At 42.6% G+C, this 19443-nt stretch overlaps 1 protein-coding gene across 1 annotated transcript in view; it reads right to left on the reverse strand.

Moving 5' to 3' along the window:
- PITRM1 (pitrilysin metallopeptidase 1) overlaps positions 1–19443 on the reverse strand; it is a 206640-nt gene that overhangs the window by 110435 nt on the left and 76762 nt on the right. The window contains exons 11-14 of the mRNA XM_029588546.1: positions 16726–16839; positions 13636–13732; positions 9947–10081; positions 5565–5703 (exon numbers count right to left, since the gene is read on the reverse strand). Of these exons, the coding sequence (XP_029444406.1) occupies positions 5565–5703; positions 9947–10081; positions 13636–13732; positions 16726–16839 (485 nt within the window). The remainder of the gene's footprint in view (positions 1–5564; positions 5704–9946; positions 10082–13635; positions 13733–16725; positions 16840–19443) is intronic.

Raw genomic sequence — 19443 nt, forward strand, 5'->3', positions numbered from 1 at the left:
TACAAAATCAGCAGGCATTCTTAGTCATACATCGATAAGGCATTCCTGGTCAGTTACTTGACTTGTTACACGCTTGTTGTTGGTGATGTTTCTGCGTGGGATGGGGGGAAAGTGGGTAAGCTTGAAGAAACAGCCAGGTTTTGAGGTTCTTTTTGAATTTAGGAGTAGAGGTCTCAATGCGGAGTTCAGGCGGTAAGGAGTTCCATATAGTGGGGCCAGCTAGGGAAAATGCTCTGCTCATGGTAGAGGAGAGTTTGATAGATTTGATAGATTGTTTACAGAGGGTTCCTTGTAGGGCTGGGCGAGTAGGTCTATTCGATGTGCGGGGGAGGAGGGGGGGGTTGATCCAATTAAGGTTATCATTCAACAGACTTTTATGGATGAGGGAGAGTGCTTTGTAGAGTATTCGGGAGGGTATTGGGAGCCAGTGTAGCTCGATAAGTGTGGGGGTAATGTGGTCTCTTTTTCTAGAGTTAGTCAAAATACGAGCTGCGGCATTTTGCAAAAGTTGTAAAGGTTTAGTATGCGTTGAGGGGATGCCAAGGAGGAGTGCGTTGCAGTAGTCTATTTTAGACAGGATAATAGACTGAAGAACTGCGCCAAAGTCGGAAAAGTGAAGTAATGGTCTAAGTTTTTTTATCGTTTGTAGCTTAAAGTAGCAGTCCTTTATGATAGAGTTAATGAATGGTTTGAAAGTGAGATGGTTATCAATGAGTACACCTAGGTTGCGAGTGTGTGCAGAGAAAGATGTAGATGCGTGAGAGGGTGGGATAGCTGGGAGCGGGTGCTTATTAGAGATGATTAGAAGTTCAGTTTTGTTGGGATTTAGTGCCAAGTGCATGTCTGTGAAGAGTTGGTTAATGGCTGAGAGGCATGATTCCCAGTTTTGTAGGGCAGTTTGAAGGGAGTCAGAAAAGGGGAAGAGAATTTGCACATCGTCTGCATAGATGAAGTGCTTGATGTGCAGTTTTGAGAGGAGGGTGGTAAGGGGAAGCATGTAGATATTAAAGAGGGTGGAGGAGAGGGAAGAGCCCTGGGGAACACCTTGGGGGAGACTAATGGGTTCAGATTCATTGTTATCCACTAGGACAGTGAAGAAGCGATTTTGGAGATAGGATTGTATCCAGGATAGTGCGATTCCAGAAATCCCAATGCTACTGAGGATGTTGAGGAGGATAGAGTGGTTGACAGTGTCAAACGCAGCAGAAATGTCTAGCATGGCAATCAGATAGGAGGATCCTGAGTCGGTTCCTCTGATAAGAGTGTCAGAGAGAGAGAGTAGCAGGGTTTCGGTACTTAAATGCTTCCTGAAACCATGTTGGGTAGATGGTAGAATGTTATGTTGTTCAAGGTGGAGAGAGAGGCGAGAGTTAACTAGTTTTTCAAGAATTTTGGCGAGTAGGGGCAGGTTGGAGACTGGTCTGTAGTTGGACAGTGTGGCAGGATCAAGATTAGGTTTTTTGAGGAGCGGTTTTACTACTGCTTGTTTGAGGAAATTAGGAACTGTGCCTTGCTCTAGGGAGCAGTTGAAAATGTTGGATAGGGGTTTGGCAATAACTTTGGGTATAGATAGGAGAAGCTTAGAGGGGATAGTTTCAGAGGGATGAGATGAGGGTTTCATCTTTCTTAGGATGTTCTCAACTTCTAATGAGGAAGTTGAGTCGAAAACGGAGAGATTTGCTGCAGAGCTGATACTGGGTAGAGGAACATTGTTGTCATTGTGTGAGAAGTGTGCCGTGATGGATGCAACTTTATCTCTGAAGAAGTGCGCTAAGTCGTTGCATCGGTTCTTGTGGGTGGTTGCTGGTTGTGGGCGGGAGTGGTAAGGTCCGCAACCATAGTAAAGAGGGCCTTGGGGTTGTGTTGGAGACCGTGTATTTTTCTAGCATAATAATCGCGTTTAGTATGGAGGATGGCATTTCTGTATTCGTGCATGCGTTGGTAATAGGTGGTCTTGGCTGCAGGGGAGAGGTGTTTGCGCCAGCACCTCTCGGCAGCTCTAAGCTGAGTTTTAAGCATTTTGAGATCATGTGTGTACCATGGTTTTCTGTTTCTACGGTTAAGGTTGAGTGTTTTAGTTGTGATAGGGCAATGCTTGTTTGCAATGTTGTGTGTGATGTTAACCCAAGAGGAGAAGGCGTTATCTGGGGAGGAGAGGTCAATTTGACTGTCTAAGTCAGAGCATGCTTGTGTAATAGTTTCCACATTACAGGTTTTACGGTATCTAAAGGATATGGGCTGGGAAGGTAATGTGGGTGAGGCTTGCGGGAGAGTGAGTTTAGTAAGAATCAAGGAATGGTCAGACCAGGGTACTGCCAGGCATGAGGGGGGATTGCTTATGTTGATAGGTGAGTTGATGAAAATGAGATCTAGGGTGTGGCCAGCTTTGTGTGTAGGGGATTAAACAATTTGGTAGAAACCCATAGCTTCGAGGGAGGAAATGAAGGCTTCACAGGCCGGGGATTGAGGGCGGGCATCCACGTGTAAGTTAAAGTCTCCAAGGAGAATCATGAGAAACATCTTTAGACAGAGGGACAGTAACTTCCAATAGCATGCTTAAGTCGGCACATTCACACATAGGGGGTCATTTTCCAAGGTGTTATCGCGGGAGATAAATTCGCAAATCGCGCTAACAGCCGTTAACGCGTGCCGCGAAAAGCCGCAGTGTTAGCGCGGCTCCTATCGAGAGAGAGAGAGAGATCGAGAGAGAGAGATCGAGAGAGAGAGACTTGCTATAGTGCCTATGCCCTAGACAGGTATTTGTATCCCTATGGGAGGGCCACCTAGTAACTCTAGGTGGGGATTAGGTATGAGCGTAGGGGGTTGGGGGCCACTTGCACATTCAACATGAGACGTACGGAAAGAATAGTGGTCTCTAGTGAAGATTTGCTGGCCGGAGTGAGGAAACTCACTCCAAGAAGAGATTTGGGCAACATTCTCTCCACCTAGCTTGTTGTTGCCCAGGTAGAGTGTGGTGGAGCTAGGTGGAGAGAATATATACACACACACATATAGATATAGATATATAGATATATAGATATAGATATATATATATATATATATATAAAACATCTTGCTTGCGGCACCTAGGGGTGGACGTAGGCTGTTTGGACACTTTCGTGTACTGCGAAGATTCATTGGTTGTTTTATCGCGGTGCACGATGTTTTCGCGATTTGCGAATCCATTTCCGCAAATGGCGAAAACATCGCGTGACGCGATGTTTCCCCGCTGCACGAAAAATGCCTTATTTCCATGGGACACGCCCCCTCATGCGTTACCACTGCAATGTTGGAAAATGAGGCCCATGGTCAGTGTATCTAAAGTTGGGGGGGGGGGGGGGGCGTTTATTGTTTTTTTTTTATAATGTTTAATAAACTTTCACTAAGAACATACATAACAAGTACAATACAGTTAGCTAGCAACAATCTCCAGTTCCACCATATAATGTGACATTGACAAGCTAGCACAACAAGAGCTAGTGGTGATCTTTATATGGCCTAAAAGAACTCACATCTTATGAAGTTTCAGCCGTATTTTATAACTGTGAGGTACAAGTTGACATTTAAAAAGTAACACAAATTTCTGCCCTAAATGTACATTGGTATGTTTCAGTACTGTCTATATTTATAATACAAGAAAATGCATATTTTCTCTACCTATTTTATATTCATACACACTTTTATATTACACTTGTAAAGCAGAGTTCCTTACCTGTAACAGGTGTTCTCCGAGGACAGCAACAAGGGTGACATCATCAGATGGAGCCCCAATGCAGAAATCTTATGTCAAAGTGACTAGGCACTCTGACCATGCCCAGCATGCTTTATACCACGTGTCCACGCAGGTCTCTCTTCAGTCTCCTTCTTCAGTCTTATAACATAGAATTACGAATAAAATAAAATAAAAAAAAATAGGAGAAATCCAACTCTGCGGAGTGGCAGGTGAGTTTCATGAGGGCCAACATTTTGCTGTCCTCTGAGAACCCTTGTTACAGGTAAGCAACTCTGCTTTCTCTGAGGACAAGCAGTCTGGTAGTCCTCATACATGGGTGAATCCCTAACTACAGGCTGCTCTCCAAAACAAAAGGGGACCAATAAGCACCAACCAGGTGCCAATGGCCAAAACAATCACAGTGCTGTTGGTAACAAAGGGAGACAGCCTGAACCCAAACAATGGGCCCTAGGTTGAAAGAGTTGGGTTCTACACCTCAAACAGGTTCCAGAGGACAGACTGTCTGACCTATTGTCGCATTGGCCAACCCTATCCAGACAATGGGATGTGAATGTGTGGAGAAGAGTCCATGTCGCAGCATGGCACATCTCCTCCACAGGAACTGCTCGCAAATGGGCCACCGAGACTGCCAAGCTCTGACAGAATGAGCCTTGACATGACCCCCAAGATGCAGTCCTACTTGGGCATAACAGAAGGCAATGCAATCTGCTAGCCAACTGGATAGTGTCTGTTTGGCAACGGCAAAGCCCAACCTATTCTTATGAAAAGAAACAAAAAGTTGGGTGGACCATCTATGGGCTTGTGTCCGCTCCAAATAGAAGGCCCCAGCTCCAAATTTCTTCCTTCCCATGGATCCAATATGGCCACTATTCCCACCCATGGCAGAAAGCATGTTGGTGGGAACAACCTAGCTGGTCGACTCTGCCAATGCATGCCCTCCCACCCCACCCTGAAGCTACTGGCTCCTGCATTTGCTCTCTATCTCCTCCCCACGGTTCCTGCAAACATTTTCTCCCTCGACATAACTCTGTGTTCCACACATAGCTCTGGAGCAGCCACAGCTGCCTCTCCTCTCTTGCAGCAGTTTCTCCAAGAAAGTAAACCATCAGCAAATACCTAGTCTGTTTGAGCCATAACAGCTGCCCAATAACATCCCCTGCTCTCTTCTCTTCTTTTTTAAACTTTATTAACCCAGCAGGAGAATCAGAAGAAATGTGAAGAGAGAAAATGACAGAAATAAAGAATTTCAATTTCCTATCCCTTCCTTTTTTATTCAGGGTGAGAAAGAGAGGGGGGAGAGCGAGAATGTCAATTCTAGTTGGAAAAAACCCACTCCAAAATAGGAAGTTCCCTGGTCAAAAGGCTAGGTTCAACTAGGAGAGGTAGTTCAGAGACTATTGCCTCAAGAGCAGCCCAATCCACTAGCTTATTCTTCACTCAGCACAAAACCAGGTGTCAGTCAGAGCACAGAATGCTTGCCTATCATCTACTGTAAACAGAAAAATATTGGTAGGCTGAATGTTGCATGGGACCCTATAAGGAGTGAGGTCAGCAAACCTGTTATTCTCTGTCTCCTGCTAGTTGGGAGTCTGGACTGATCTGGCTAGCTGAGGAGGAAAGGAAAGTGTACCAAAAATGGACCACAATATACACACCTTTTCATATTTCTTTATCTTTAATGCTATTGTGATAATGTGATTTCCTCCCAGAATAATTTAAGACTTGTTCTTACCTAGTTATCAACACTAAAGGACAGATGTGCTATTTTTTCCCCATTTTGTTTATGGGAAAAAATGCTTAGAACATTTGGGCCTATGTAATTAAAATGTACCTTTTTCATAAATTATCTTCTTGTCCTCTTCAGAAAGAGCATTGACCTTTTCCTTCAGTTTTGCTTCTTCATTCTCCGTTTGTTTCTCAAAGTAAGTGTCATCTGGACTCATAGTCAGGGTCAGTCTATGTGAATTACCCTGCAGAAAGAGGACATCAGAAATAACTGAATTTGGAATATTCTTCTTCTCCTGGAAAACGTGTCAAAAAATAAAGACTGGAGCTGTGCTTACACCAAGATTACTCAGTACAAATTAAGGGACTCTCCAAACAGCTGCACTTGCTCTAATGTATTCTAGCACTGAATACTGTGCACTAGTGTGGGCAACATTAAGAAACTAGGAGGTATATATTTGGTGCCATTTGTCCAGTTAATTTCTCACTTAGCCAGACAAAAGGCTGGATATGAAAATCCCTGCTGGCAACTGCCTCCCAGTTATCCAGCTAAGTAGTTAGCCAGATAAACCTTAGTCTGATAACTTGGAGAAGTTTTCAGGGCAGAGTTAAGTTAATCAGAAAAGGTATGCAGCTAACTATGATCATGTAATAGAGCAGTCTTAAAAGTTAGGTGGATAAAGATATCCAGCTATCTTTAAGACAAATGGATATATTCAATGGCACCACCGTGCCACTGAATATCTCAACAAAGCTAGCTAAATAATTTTATCCAGCTAACTCTGCTGGTCAAAGAGCAAATGAAAACAGAGCCCTAGATATTAGATAATAACAGGCACACTAAAATGTACCCCAACAGAGTGGCTACCTGACCTAATATCATGCCTGCCAATCCTCACCTACACAATGCAACATTAAAACAATTCAAGATAATCCAAGAACACCTAGACCTTCCATTTGATCAAGATATGCACAACTCAACTAGAAACAAGTGATCCCACTGTTGAACTAAGGCATGTACTGTAGAACTCCAATGATATTCTCAATAAAGACATCAGTGAGGATCTTACAAGAGGTTCATATGGTTAAAAACATAAGAAGTTGCCATATATGTATTTATTTATTTATAACTTTTTATATACAGAGGTTCAATTAACAAGATTAATTATCACTTCGGTTTACATTACAACCAGCAAAAAACAGAGACAAATATAAGGTCGGACCAAAAGTCCATCAAGCCCAGCATCCTGTTTCCAACAATAGCCAATCCAGGTTACAAGTACCTGGAAAGTACCCAAATACTAAGCAGATCCCATGCTACTAATGCCAGTAGTATCAGGGGCAATACCCTAAATCAACTTGATTAATAGCAATTAATGGACTTATCCTCCAAGAACTTATACAAACCTTTTTTAAACCCAGCTACAGTAACTGCACTAACCACATCCCCAGGCAACAAATTCCAGAACTTAATTGGGCGTTGAGTGAAAAATAATTTTCTTTAGTTTTAAATGTGCTACTTGCTAACTTCATGGTGTGCCCCCTAGTCCTTCTGTTATCCGAAAGAGTAAATAACAGATTCACATTTCTCCATTCTAGCTTTCTCATGATTTTATACACCTCTATCATATCCCCCCCCTCAGCCATCTCTTCTCCAAGCTGAACAGCCCTAACTTCTTTAGCCTTTCCTCGTAGGGAAAATATTCCATATCCCCTTTATCATTTTGGTCACCCTTCTCTGTACCTTCTCCATCGCAACTATATTTTTTTGAGATGTAGTGACCAGAACCGTACACAGTACTCAAGGTGCAGTCTCACCATGGATTGATACAAAGGCATTATGACATTTTTCATTATATTCACCATTCTCTTCCTAATAATTCCTAACATTCTGTTTGCTTTGACTGCTGCAGCACACTGAGTCGACAATTTCGATGTACTATTACACCTCTTTCTTGGGTGGTAGCTCCTAATATGGAACCTAACATTGTGTAACTACAGCAAGGGTTATTTTTCCCTCTATGCATCACCTTGCACTTATCCACATTAAATTTCATCTGCCATTTGGATGCCCAATCGTCTCACAAGGTCCTCCTGCAATTTATCACAATCTGCTTGTGATTTAACTACTCTAAATAGTTTTGTACCATCTGCAAATTTGGTTACCTCACTCGTATTCCTTTCCAGATCTTTTATAAATCAAATGAAAAGCAATGGTCCAAGTACAGATCCCTGAGGTACTCCACTGTTTACCCTTTTCCACTGAGAAAATGGACCATTTAATCCTACTCTTTGTTTCCTGTCTTTTAACCAGTTTGTAATCCACGAAAGGCCATCACCTCCTATCCCATGACTTTTTAGTTTTCTAAGAAGCCTCTCATGAGGGACTTTGTCAAATGCCTTCTGAAAATCCAAATACACTACATCTACAGGCTCACCTTTATCCATGTTATTAACTCCTTCATGAAAAATGAAGCAGATTTGTGAGGCAAGATTTCCCTTGGGTAAATCCATGTCTTTCTAGGTGCTCTGTGATTTTGATCTTTAGAATAATTTCCACTATTTTTCCTGGCACTGAAGACAGGCTAACTGGTCTATAGTTACTCGGATCACCCCTGGAGCCCTTTTTAAATATCAGGGTTACATTGGCCATCCTCCAATGTTCAGGTATAATAGATGATTTTAATGTTACAAATTTTAATAGATCTAAATTTCATTTTTTAGTTCCTTCAGTACCGTAGGATGCATACCATCCAGTTCAGGTGATCTGCTACTTTTTAGTTTGTCAATCTGGACTACTACATCTTTCAGGTTCACCATTATTTTGTTCAGGAAATCTGACTCATCATCCTTGAAACTATCTCCAGAACTGGTATCTCGACAACATCCTCATTAATAAACACAGAAGCAAAGAATTAATTTAGTCTTTCTGCAATGGCCTTATCTTCCCCAAGAGTCCCTTTAATCCCTTGGTCATCTAACGGTCCAACCAACTCCCTCACAGGTTTCTTGCTTCAGATATATTTTTTAAAAAGTTTTCATTATGAGTTTTTGCCTCTACAGCCAACTTGATTTCAAATTCCCACATAGCCTTTCAACCTTAAGAGAAAATTTGATGTTCTATAAATTGCTTTAGAGCTTTGCCTGAATGATCCACACATCTTCACAAGTGGAGATTCAAAGTGATTGTGGTCACCCAAACCAGACAATGCATCACATCAAAAACAACTATAGCCTAAGTGCCTGACCCCCACATGTGGAGAAAAAAGTATGCTGTTTTGTTACACATACTTTTACCCACAAACTGAGAAAAGTTAGGTAGAGCTATTTAAAGTGTGTAGAGATATCAATTTCAAATCTTCACGCGTACTTTCATACACATACTTGGCATCTGCTCCCAGCCACATTTTCAAAGGGAAATTATGCTTGCAGTCTGACAGGTATTCCGCAGGGAGTATAAAAACTGTCCTACAAATCATGCTAATACTGAAGCTTTCGAAATGCTTATCGATTTGACCTTGACCATCAAATTTATGCATACTTGCCATAAAATCAAAAGAACATCCTTCCATGTAGCTTTGTTCTCATTACAAAAATCTACATTTCCATGGGTAAAATGGTGCTATACCTACAGAAATTGCCCGTTATAAAACTACCTAGGTTCAGTATACACATAAAATTACCCTGATTGAGTGGAAGCATTCCCAGGGGCGCAGATGGGAAAAGTTTTGGACTTTAATGCATACTTTTGGATTTTCATAAGTATACACAAATGTCCTCAGTGCAGATTGCTTTGAAAATTATCCCACCAAAATAACTATGTATGTGTTTGTTTTTGAAAATTGTTGTAAATTAAGCTAGTATTTTCCAACTTTCTTATGGAGGTAATTACAAAATTACCACAAAATTGGCAAGGGAACTGTAAAGTAGAGGGACTGAGCAAGTATTTTGGACCTGCAGGTTAAAAATGTTCTGAATATAATTTAAAAAAAAAAATAAATTGGTGCAATCCAAGAAGGGGTAGTTCACAGGATCTGGGGAAACCCCTGGGAGTAACCATTAAAATAAACCTGTAAATTCTAGGCAATATAGTAGTAATTATGTAGGCTTTGGTGTAGGGGCAGTGATTAGCAGTCTGACAAAATTATAACCATGCTGAATACATTCCATTGCACCTAACGTATGTGTGTCTTCAACTGGTGATCAAAGAACACACCTTTAATTAACTTTTGAACCTGACGACTTATTGGTTTCCCACAAAAATTCAATAAAACAGCAATCATATGCACTCCTAACACAAACTATTTTTGAGAAGTTACCGAACTCAAATTATTAGTAACATATGACAACCGATAAAGACCACTTAGCTGATTCAATCTGGAAATCTGTAGGTACTTCTACCCTTTTACTGTAGATTTCAGGTTTTAATCAAACCTTCAAAATCTCTCTTAACAAAGGATGTCCCAAATTGTTTAAAATACTATTTACCTTAAAATACTGTTTGACTTTTTCTTGAAGAAATTTTGGGTTTTCCTTAAGGTACTGCCTGAACCGAGTCATTTGATCTCCAAGCTTCAAAAGATCCACAGGATCTCCATCATGATTCCAACAGGATGCTATATACTTGTTCAAGAGAAGATCACAACAAAGAAAACATTATTGTTGAATTCAAAGTGCATATGTTTGAGAAATAGTAATATTTAGTCTTATACAAAACTAAGCACACACTATTATGAATATGTATTAGTATAGAGAATGTATTGATTTATATAATCATTCTTCAGAAGTCAATGTATTGCTATCATAGGCCTAGATTTATCAAAATGCACTAAATATCGCATGCAATAGGAAAAGGGGTGTGTTTTATGGTAATAGGCAATTGATCGCAATTTGCAGTAATGCCTATGTGAAGCGCTATCTTTTTTGCACTTTGCGATAAGTGCCAGAATTGACGTCTTTCCTACATAGAACCACTGTGGGGGGGAGAAGAGAGAGAGAGGGAGAGAAAGAAAGAGCGAGAGAGAGAGAGAGAGAAAGCGAGAATAATGCCCTCAACTAGATTGGTATTTATATCTGTATGGGAGGCCCCCCAAATCACTCAAGGTGAGGTTTAGGTATTAGTGTAGGGCAGGGGTCGGGAACCAATGGCTCGCGAGCCAGATGTGGCTCTTGATGGCTGCATCTGGCTCGCAGACAAATCTTTAATAAAAAAGTAAAAATCTAATAAAACCCCCCACCCTCCTGACGCCCCCCAAGACCTCCAAAATTAATTTACTACAACCCCCCCCCCCCAAAGACCTGCCAAAAGTCCTTGGTGGTCCAGCGGGGGTCAAGAAGCGGTCCGGGAGCGATCTCCTGGACTTGGGCTGTCGGCTGCCAGTAGTCAAAATGGTGCCGACGGCCCTTTGCCCTCACTATGTCACTGGGGTCGACCAATGGCGGCGGTAGCTCCTGTGACATAGTAAGGGCAAAGGGCCGTCGGCTGCCAGTAATCAAAATGGCGTCGACGGCCCTTTGCCCTCACTAGGTCACAGGAGCTACCGCCGCCATTGGTCGACCCCAGTGACATAGTGAGGGCAAAGGGCCGTCGGCGCCATTTTGCCTACTGGCAGCCGACAGCCCAAGTCCAGGAGATCGCTCCCGGACCACTCCTGGACCCCCGCTGGACCACCAGGGACTTTTGGCAGGTCTTGGGGGGGGGGGGGGTTGTAGTAAATTAATTTTGGAGGTCTTGGGGGGCGTCAGGAGGGTGGGGGGTTTTATTAGATTTTTACTTTTTTATTAAAGATTTGTCTGCGAGCCAGATGCAGCAAACACATCGATACCAAAGTGATTCAAGCAGTTTTTGTATGAGAAAGGATAAAGTTTCTGGCTCTCACATGAAATGGTAAGTCACCTCTGTTTACGCCCATAAGACCTCATTCTGTATTCCTTTCTGGAAGCCAGAAGGACCCAAGATACATTTTTGGAGAATCCAAAGGAACAAATTATCGCACTTTCAACATCCAGGATGTAAAGGGTAAGAGACTTCATGTTGAGGTTCAGCAGCAATTTCTGATTCTGTGGGATCAGATTTAGAAAATTCCCCAACCCAAATTGTTTCCTGATGGAAAACTCCTAGAAGAGTGGAAACCATATCTAGCCTGGCTAAAAGGGGCTATAAGAAACATTGTATCTTGGTCTCTTCTAAGTTTTATTAAGGTCTTTTGCATATAGAAGATTTGTTTCCCAATGAAGACAGAAGCATCTGATGCTAGTCTTTTTTTATCCTCTTCTGGAACAGAATGTCAAGACCGTCCTGTTCAGTGAGGGTGAGAACATATCTCTCCGATGTACCCCACTCAAGAAATATCTTATTTGCATCTTCTTGATCCAGAAACCCACCAAGTGGCTGCCAGGATATTCTTTTATCTTGCCAGGTATTTAGCACTTAGGACTGTCCCATGAGAGATGGCCCAACTCCACATTTTCACAGCCTTCAGAGATTGAGGTTCTCTTCTGTCTCCTTGCTTTTTAGATACAACATGAGTACCTTGATTATCTTTTTGTATTACAATTTTGCTGTGTTCCAGCACACATTATTCACGTGAACAATGTGTGATGATATAGGCAGACTAAAATTCCAGCCTGCTGTAGGGGCCGAACTTCTCCAAATAGGGGACCAAAGGAGGGATGGTCACCCATTAAGGAGCTCCGTAGGAAGCAGATTGAGAGCAACTAATAATGTGGCTCTATTGAGTATGTGCTTTTTTTTTTTTGCTAAGTGTACTTACATGAGGGAGGGATAAAATTCAATGCAAAATAGGAAGTATTTGATTACATAGTGTGATGAGGTTTTAGGATTTTGTAATCAATTCTGTTATACTGCTGACTCTCCCCCTACTGAGGTAAGGTTTTAGTTTAATTTATTGTAGTGTTTACAAATTGCTATGATTTTGAATAGTGTGCATCTATGAACTGTGTTTTAATATACTTATATTTATGAAATTATGTATTTTTGTATGTTGTAAGCTGCTCCGAATGGTTCTTTTGAACCAAGATTAGATAAGGATATTATGCAATAGCTGAAAATAGCATTCTGAAAGAACTTCCTCCTATAATGACCAAAAGTATGGGACTCGTACCCTGAGGGTACTGAGGAGTAAGTATTGGTCTTCTTGGCACTTTTCAGATTGCTGTGGCAACTAGATCTTGTTTAATCTTGAAGTCAAATGGACATGGTCTTTAGGATCCACCTACTTTCCAACAGGACATACAGAGAGTGAATACTCCCAGATGCTCTTTTGTATATCATGGAATACTTTGAGGACAGGCTCTGCCGTTAGCTCCTTGAAGGCATCAAGAAAACTGGGGAAGTCTATTAAAGGAGCCCTGGGATCATTCTCTCTCACTAAATTACAGGGAACAGATTCAGCCATTCTCTGTACAAAGGCAGTGAAACATGGAAGACAGCATATTGCAGAGCCTTCCCTGGTCAGGCAGCACTTGCTTATTGTTTTTGAAGCAACTGAAGGAATGTTATCACTAGATTGTGAGAGCCAGATAGTGCCTAGGAGGCTCCAAAGGAAGTTATGAGAATAAATTTGTCAAATCAACACCAGGAGTGGCCTCAAGGATGGATGAATCTAATGTACAGTTCTAGTAAGAAGCCCTCTTTGACCTTGGGTAAATGGACATGATACACATGGAGGCTTAGGATAATTAATGGAACTATACTTATCCCAGCTATATATTCGGGCAGTTTAGGTGGATCTCAGGATAAAAATCTGATTGTGAATCAAGAATGTAAAAAATAAATATAAGCAGTAACAGTGATAAATTACAGCTAGAAGCACAGACTATGTACAGGATATTGTCGCAAATCTGCCCAGAGTAATTAAAGTTAGCCCTGTTAAGATTTATATTTTCTTGCTTTTACACACACAATTGTTTGAAACTGTCCTAACAATGCATTCTTGACTTGTTAAATATGCGTTTTCTGGCTGCCTGTGGTATGCATTCGTCATCATTTTGATTAATAAACCAATTTAAACATGATATAACCAAAATGTTCCATTTCCAGCTCCCCAGTTAGGGCACTGGGATATGCACGCTAGTACACTTTCAGGCACTGCTGACATGACTGGTCAATGGCTTTGCTAATGCATAAAACACAATGAATGACAAAGAACACTTACTGAGGCCAGTGAAAGTCCAAAGCTTGTAGACTGATGTTTCAGCTGGATTTCTATTTTATGAAGAAGAGCCTCTATCCTCTCTTCTTCAAATCCTTTCCTTTGGAAGAATGTTTAAGCAAACACACACAACCATTTCAAAATATCATCCAAAAAATTAACAAAATTAAAACGAACATATTTTCACTGAACATAAAACCAAGCAAGGACGGTAACTTTCAAATCAGCACACGGGTGCATGAGTGCATGTGTTCATAGGCCCGTGCCCAGGGACTCTGCTCTTTTGACACATACATGCGTATATGCACACGTTATAAAATAGCCTGGCCGCACGCACATGCATGCTCAATTTTAGGTGGGCATGTGCCTGTGCCTGCAAATCCCACTTCTATTGTGTAAGTGGGGGGGGGGCTTTTAAAAGGGTCGCTCGCTGACACCATTGCCACCAAAACCAGTTCATTCTCAGTTCGCCCAGTTAAGGGCTAGGTCTTCCAAACCCTCTAGTTTAATATTTTCTCCCCCCCACCCTTTAAAACCCTGCTGATCTGCCTAGGTTTTCTTCCGTTTTGGCACTTACTTCCATAGCAGAAGTAAAGTTATGAGGCAGGGAAGCCCGATGCATGCCAGTGCGCATAAGTACAGTATTTACAAGCAAACTTCTGGTTAAAATCCAGGAACATCCATGCCCTACCCAGCCCATGCCCCTTTTTTGAAAAGTTTTCATTTGTGTGTGTAGCCGGAGATACGCATGTATCCGGGCAGCTTCTAAAATCCACTAGGCACGCTGGCCTAACATTCACACATCCCGAACGAAGTGTGCGTCACTTTTAAGATTCACCTTTAACGCTCTACACAAAAAAACAAAACAAAACTGGACAATGAGTTACAAAATGTTACATGATAAAGAACTGAAGTTTCAAATAATTCAGTTTTCATGTGGGTATGACCAGTCTCAGAACCAACCTACGACAGACACACACACTTCATTCTGATTCAGAATTCAATATCACTGGCGTACTGTAAGCATAGGAGCTATTTCACCGAGTTATTAACCCCATAAAAATATTAGAGAAGAATCCAGCCAAGCCTGAATTTGCCAACAGGCACAGTAGACCTGTGCCTAGGATGGAAAGATCTAGGGGAAGCAGGCTGCCTTCCAGCTGCATTGAATCTCACTCAGCAGAGAAAAGCCTTCTGCTTTCTGATCCAGTGCCTCTCATCCCAGTCAGCATGCACAGAACCTGGGAGGATGTGAGTCTGGAGCAAAACAGAGCAACAGGAGCTCATTCTGGGGACAGTAGGAGAGGCTGGGTGAGGGACCATTGGAGGGTGAGGCAAGAGGCTGGGGGATGGAGATGTGTATATGTGTGTGTGTGTGTGTCTTTGTGCCAGACTGGATGGGAAGTTACTGACGGGATGCAAGGAGGAGCTGGACCAGACCATGGTAGGATACCTACCTGCTCCCACCACCACAATTCAGATCTCATTACCCTTGATCTCAGAGACTCCCTTCTCCCCATATCCTAGAACACCCAACCTCACCTACTTCCTCAATCTCAGAACCTCCCTCCCTCTCACTCTTCTTCCCCCACTGCAGATACCTGAGCTTTCCCACCTCCTTCCATCCCATCCCCAGTTCTCTCAATTTTTCCTCATTCCATTTAGTCCTAGATCTCCTCTCTATATTGATATATATGTTTTCCTCCCCAATAAAAGAAAATAAATTACCGTATTTTTCGCTCCATAAGACGCACCTGACCATAAGACGCACCTAGGATTCAGAGGGGGAAAAATTTAAAAAAAAAAAAAAAATTGTGCTAAACCGGCTCTGCGTCTGGGCGTCTTATGGAGCAAATTAGGGGAGTGCATAGCTTTTTTTTTTCTCCCCATTTTGTTTTCGGGTCTGGGGAGGGCCATTTCGGTCCACTCCCCAGATCAGAAAACTTTTCTTTCTCTGGGAACCCCCAAACCCCCCCCCCCCCATCCCAACCCTTTAAATTAGCAACCTCCACCCCCCTGACCCCCCAAGACCTGCCAAATTAATTTCCTGCAACCCCCCACCCTCCTGACCCCCCCAAGACCTGCCAAACGTCCCTGGTGGTCCAGCGGGGGTCCAGGAGCGGTCCGGGAACGATCTCCTGGGCGTGAGCCGTCGGCTGCCAGTAAACAAAATGGCGCCGACGGCCCTATGCCCTCACTATGTCACTGAGACCGACCAATAGCAGCGGTCGGTCTCAGTGACATAGTGTGGGCATAGGGCCGTCGGCTGCCAGTAAACAAAATGGCGCCGACGGCCCTATGCCCTCACTATGTCACTGAGACCGACCAATAGCAGCGGTCGGTCTCAGTGACATAGTGAGGGCATAGGGCCGTCGGCGCCATTTTGTTTACTGGCAGCCGACGGCCCACACCCAGGAGATCATTCCCGGACCCCCGCTGGACCACCAGGGACGTTTGGCAGGTCTTGGGGGGGTCAGGAGGGTGGGGGGTTGCAGGAAATTAATTTGTCAGGTCTTGGGGGGGGGTCAGGAGGGTGGGGGGTTGCAGGAAATTAAGTCGGCAGGTCTTGGGGGAGTCGGGGGGGGGGGGTTTGTTAGATTTTTTTTTTTTTTTTTTTTTTTATATTCGCTCCATAAGACGTACATACATTTCCCCCCCACCTTTGGGGGAAAAAAAGTGCGTCTTATGGAGCGAAAAATACGGTATATAAACAGAAACAAGGTTTCCAATGTAAAATTAAAATCAGAAATGTTGGTCAGTTTGCTTCAGAATTTTCACATTTTTTGCCACTGAACTGCTGCAGGAAATTGTAAGGCTATGCCTTAGCAGTTCCACTTCCTGTTGTCTAACCTTATTTATGTGGCAGGTGGAGGAGAGTATAGCATCAACAGTGCCAGAGGCAGCAGAACCCCAACTCTATCACTAACCCCCAGCTCATTTGCCAAGTGACAGACATTCACAAATCCCTGTTGTGCATAACTAAACATATTACCTTTTCGTATCAATTTATTATGTCCAAGAGAACCAACTTCTACAACATTTTCTACATAAGGGAGAGGGCTTCATTTTTTCAGATACATACAATATACTTACTCAATTGCTTCATCTATGGTTTTATCAATTATCTGCTTGACAATTTCAGAATCTTTAGAGGCAATGCCCTGCAGGCCCACACTAAAGAAAGCTTCTCTTGTGGCATCATTGTATCTGCAATAAAAATAAAATTGTATATTAATTCAAGCTGTATGACCTACTTACATCAAAGCAAGAGAATCTAATGACAGATTATAAGTATGTCATAAATTTGGGTATTTGCCCAGGTTTTCTTGGGAAAAAAACCAATAAAACAGAAAAATGCATTGGAATTAAGACTATTCTAGAGTCACAATAATAAACCTAATTAAATACCTAAATTGACCTTTATCTATCATCATGTGTTAAAAACATTTGAAAAAAAAACTATTTGTTGTTTTGGGTGTGGAGGTATGGCCTGAAAGTGTCATTGTCCTCCTGTACTGCAATCCTCTGGGTTTCCGGCTCAGTTAAAAGTATTTATTGCTCCCTACTTATTACTTGTCTATTTTCCCAGCTAAATTAGAGTTTATCTGCTTCTTCCTTCTTTGCTTCATTCCACTGGCTACCAATTAATTATTTTTCTCAATTCAAAATAATGCTTTTTACTTTCAAGTTCAGCCATGGTTTGGTACCCACCTACCTTTCTACCCACACTTCATCACATTTCTTATCTGCAGGGGTTGCATAATGTTATGGCTTAAAACACAAATTAGCACCTACTGCACGGCTGTATGCATGTATATTTCTGATCAGAATCAGGATCCTGCTACTTTGCTATTCTGTGTACATCCAAGGTATGAAACAGCATACACAAGAAAAGAATGGCCTTAGACAGAATTTTCTAAACATGGTTTCTTTAGGTCTAAAACTGTAACATTTTAAAAAGATGAACATTTTTAGTTATACCTCGATTATTAAACAATTTGTATTAGCTCAGGGTATTTACTTAATTGCCTATTGTTAAGCATATCAAAGAAGGAAAGTCTACTTTAAATAAAAAGTAATGTCGCACAAAGAGCTCATGCTTGGCCCTATCTATATCTTTAAAAGTTCAAAATAACCCCTTATTTTGCCACTTCAGAGTGAATTTTCAAAAGCATTCCACATGTCAAATAGAGTTGCTTACCTGTAACAGGTGTTCTCACAGGACAGCAGGATGTTAGTCCTCACGTATGGGTGACATCATCAGGATGGAGTCCAATCATGGAACACTTTTGTCAAAGTTTCTAGAACTTTGACTGGTACCACTGAGCATGCTAGCATGCCACCAATCCTGCATCCTGCAGGGGTCCCCCTTCAGTCTCGTTTATAGTAAAAAGTACGTGCGAAAAATAAATCGCAAGCAAACCCAACTTCACGGGTGGGTTTCGTGAAGACTAACATCCTGCTGTCCTGTGAGAACACCCGTTACAGGTAAGCAACTCTGCTTTCTCACAGGACAAGCAGGATGGTAGTAGTCCTCACACACGGGTGAATAGCGAGCAGAGGATGCCTGAGTAATATACCAAAAGCACCCAAAGACGTGCACAGGCACAAAAACAGGGGTGGTTTTGGATAAGAGGGCAGCCTGAAATTCCCAGCGGGCCATTGGAAGGAAGTAGGGTATTAAGCTGAGAATAAGTTGCGCAGAACAGACTGGCCAAAGATAGAATCTTGCCTGCCAGTCTTGTCTAGGCAATAGTGAGCTGCGAAGCTATGGAGAGAACTCCATTTAGCAGCCCTGTAGATGTCAGCAAGAGGTATAGAACGAAGGTGTGCCACAGACGTTGCCATTGCTCGAATAGTGTGCGCCGTAACGCGTCCCTGGAGCAGAAGGCCTGCTTGCTGGTAGCAGAAAAAAATACAGTCCGCCAGCCAGGAGGACAGGGTCTGCTTATTCCAAGTTATCAAAGAAGACAAACAGCTGGGTGGACTGCCTATGGCCTGCAGTGCGTTCCAAATAAAAGGCTAGCGCACGCTTGCAGTCCAAGGAATGCAGAGCCCGCTCACCTGGATGTGAGTGGGTTCTTGAAAAGAAAGTAGGTAGGATAATAGACTGATTTAAATGAAATTCAGAGACTACCTTCAGTAAAAACTTGGGATGAGTGCAAAGCACCACACGATCATGGAGAAATTTTGTGTAAGGTGGGTATGTTACCAGCGCCTGTAGCTCACTGACCCTGCAAGTGGACATTATAGCAAGAAGAAAGAGCATTTTCCAAGTGAGATAACGTAGCTCACAGGAGTGTAGAGGCTCAAACGGAGGTTCCATGAGCCGTGCTAATACCACACTAAAGTCGCAAGAAGGGGCCAGAGGACGCAAGGGGGCTTGAGGTGAAGCAAGCTCCTAACAAAACGCACCACCAAGGGTTGTGTCGATAACGAGACATCCCTCATACCTTTATGGAAAGTGGCTACCACACTGACGTGAACCCTAATAAAGGACATTTGTAGACCAGACTCTCAGAGGGGCAGGTAAAGGGATCTATTTCCTTTGATGTGCACCATCAGGAAAACCTTTTCCATTTGGAATGATAAGATTTCCTTGTAGAAGGCTTTCATGAAGCTACCAGGACATGGGATACCGGGTCCAAGAGATTGAACGGTTGTAATATTAGCCTTTCAACATCCAGGCTGTCAGGGATAGCGCCTGGAGGTTCAGATGACGCAGCTGTCCGTGGTTCTGTGATATCAGAGACGGGTCTACGCCTAGGCGAATTTGTAGACGGACTGAGAGGTTGCGAAGGATGGGAAACC

Source organism: Rhinatrema bivittatum, chromosome 2 (assembly GCF_901001135.1).
Source record: "Rhinatrema bivittatum chromosome 2, aRhiBiv1.1, whole genome shotgun sequence".
Classification (NCBI taxonomy): Eukaryota; Metazoa; Chordata; class Amphibia; order Gymnophiona; family Rhinatrematidae; genus Rhinatrema; species Rhinatrema bivittatum.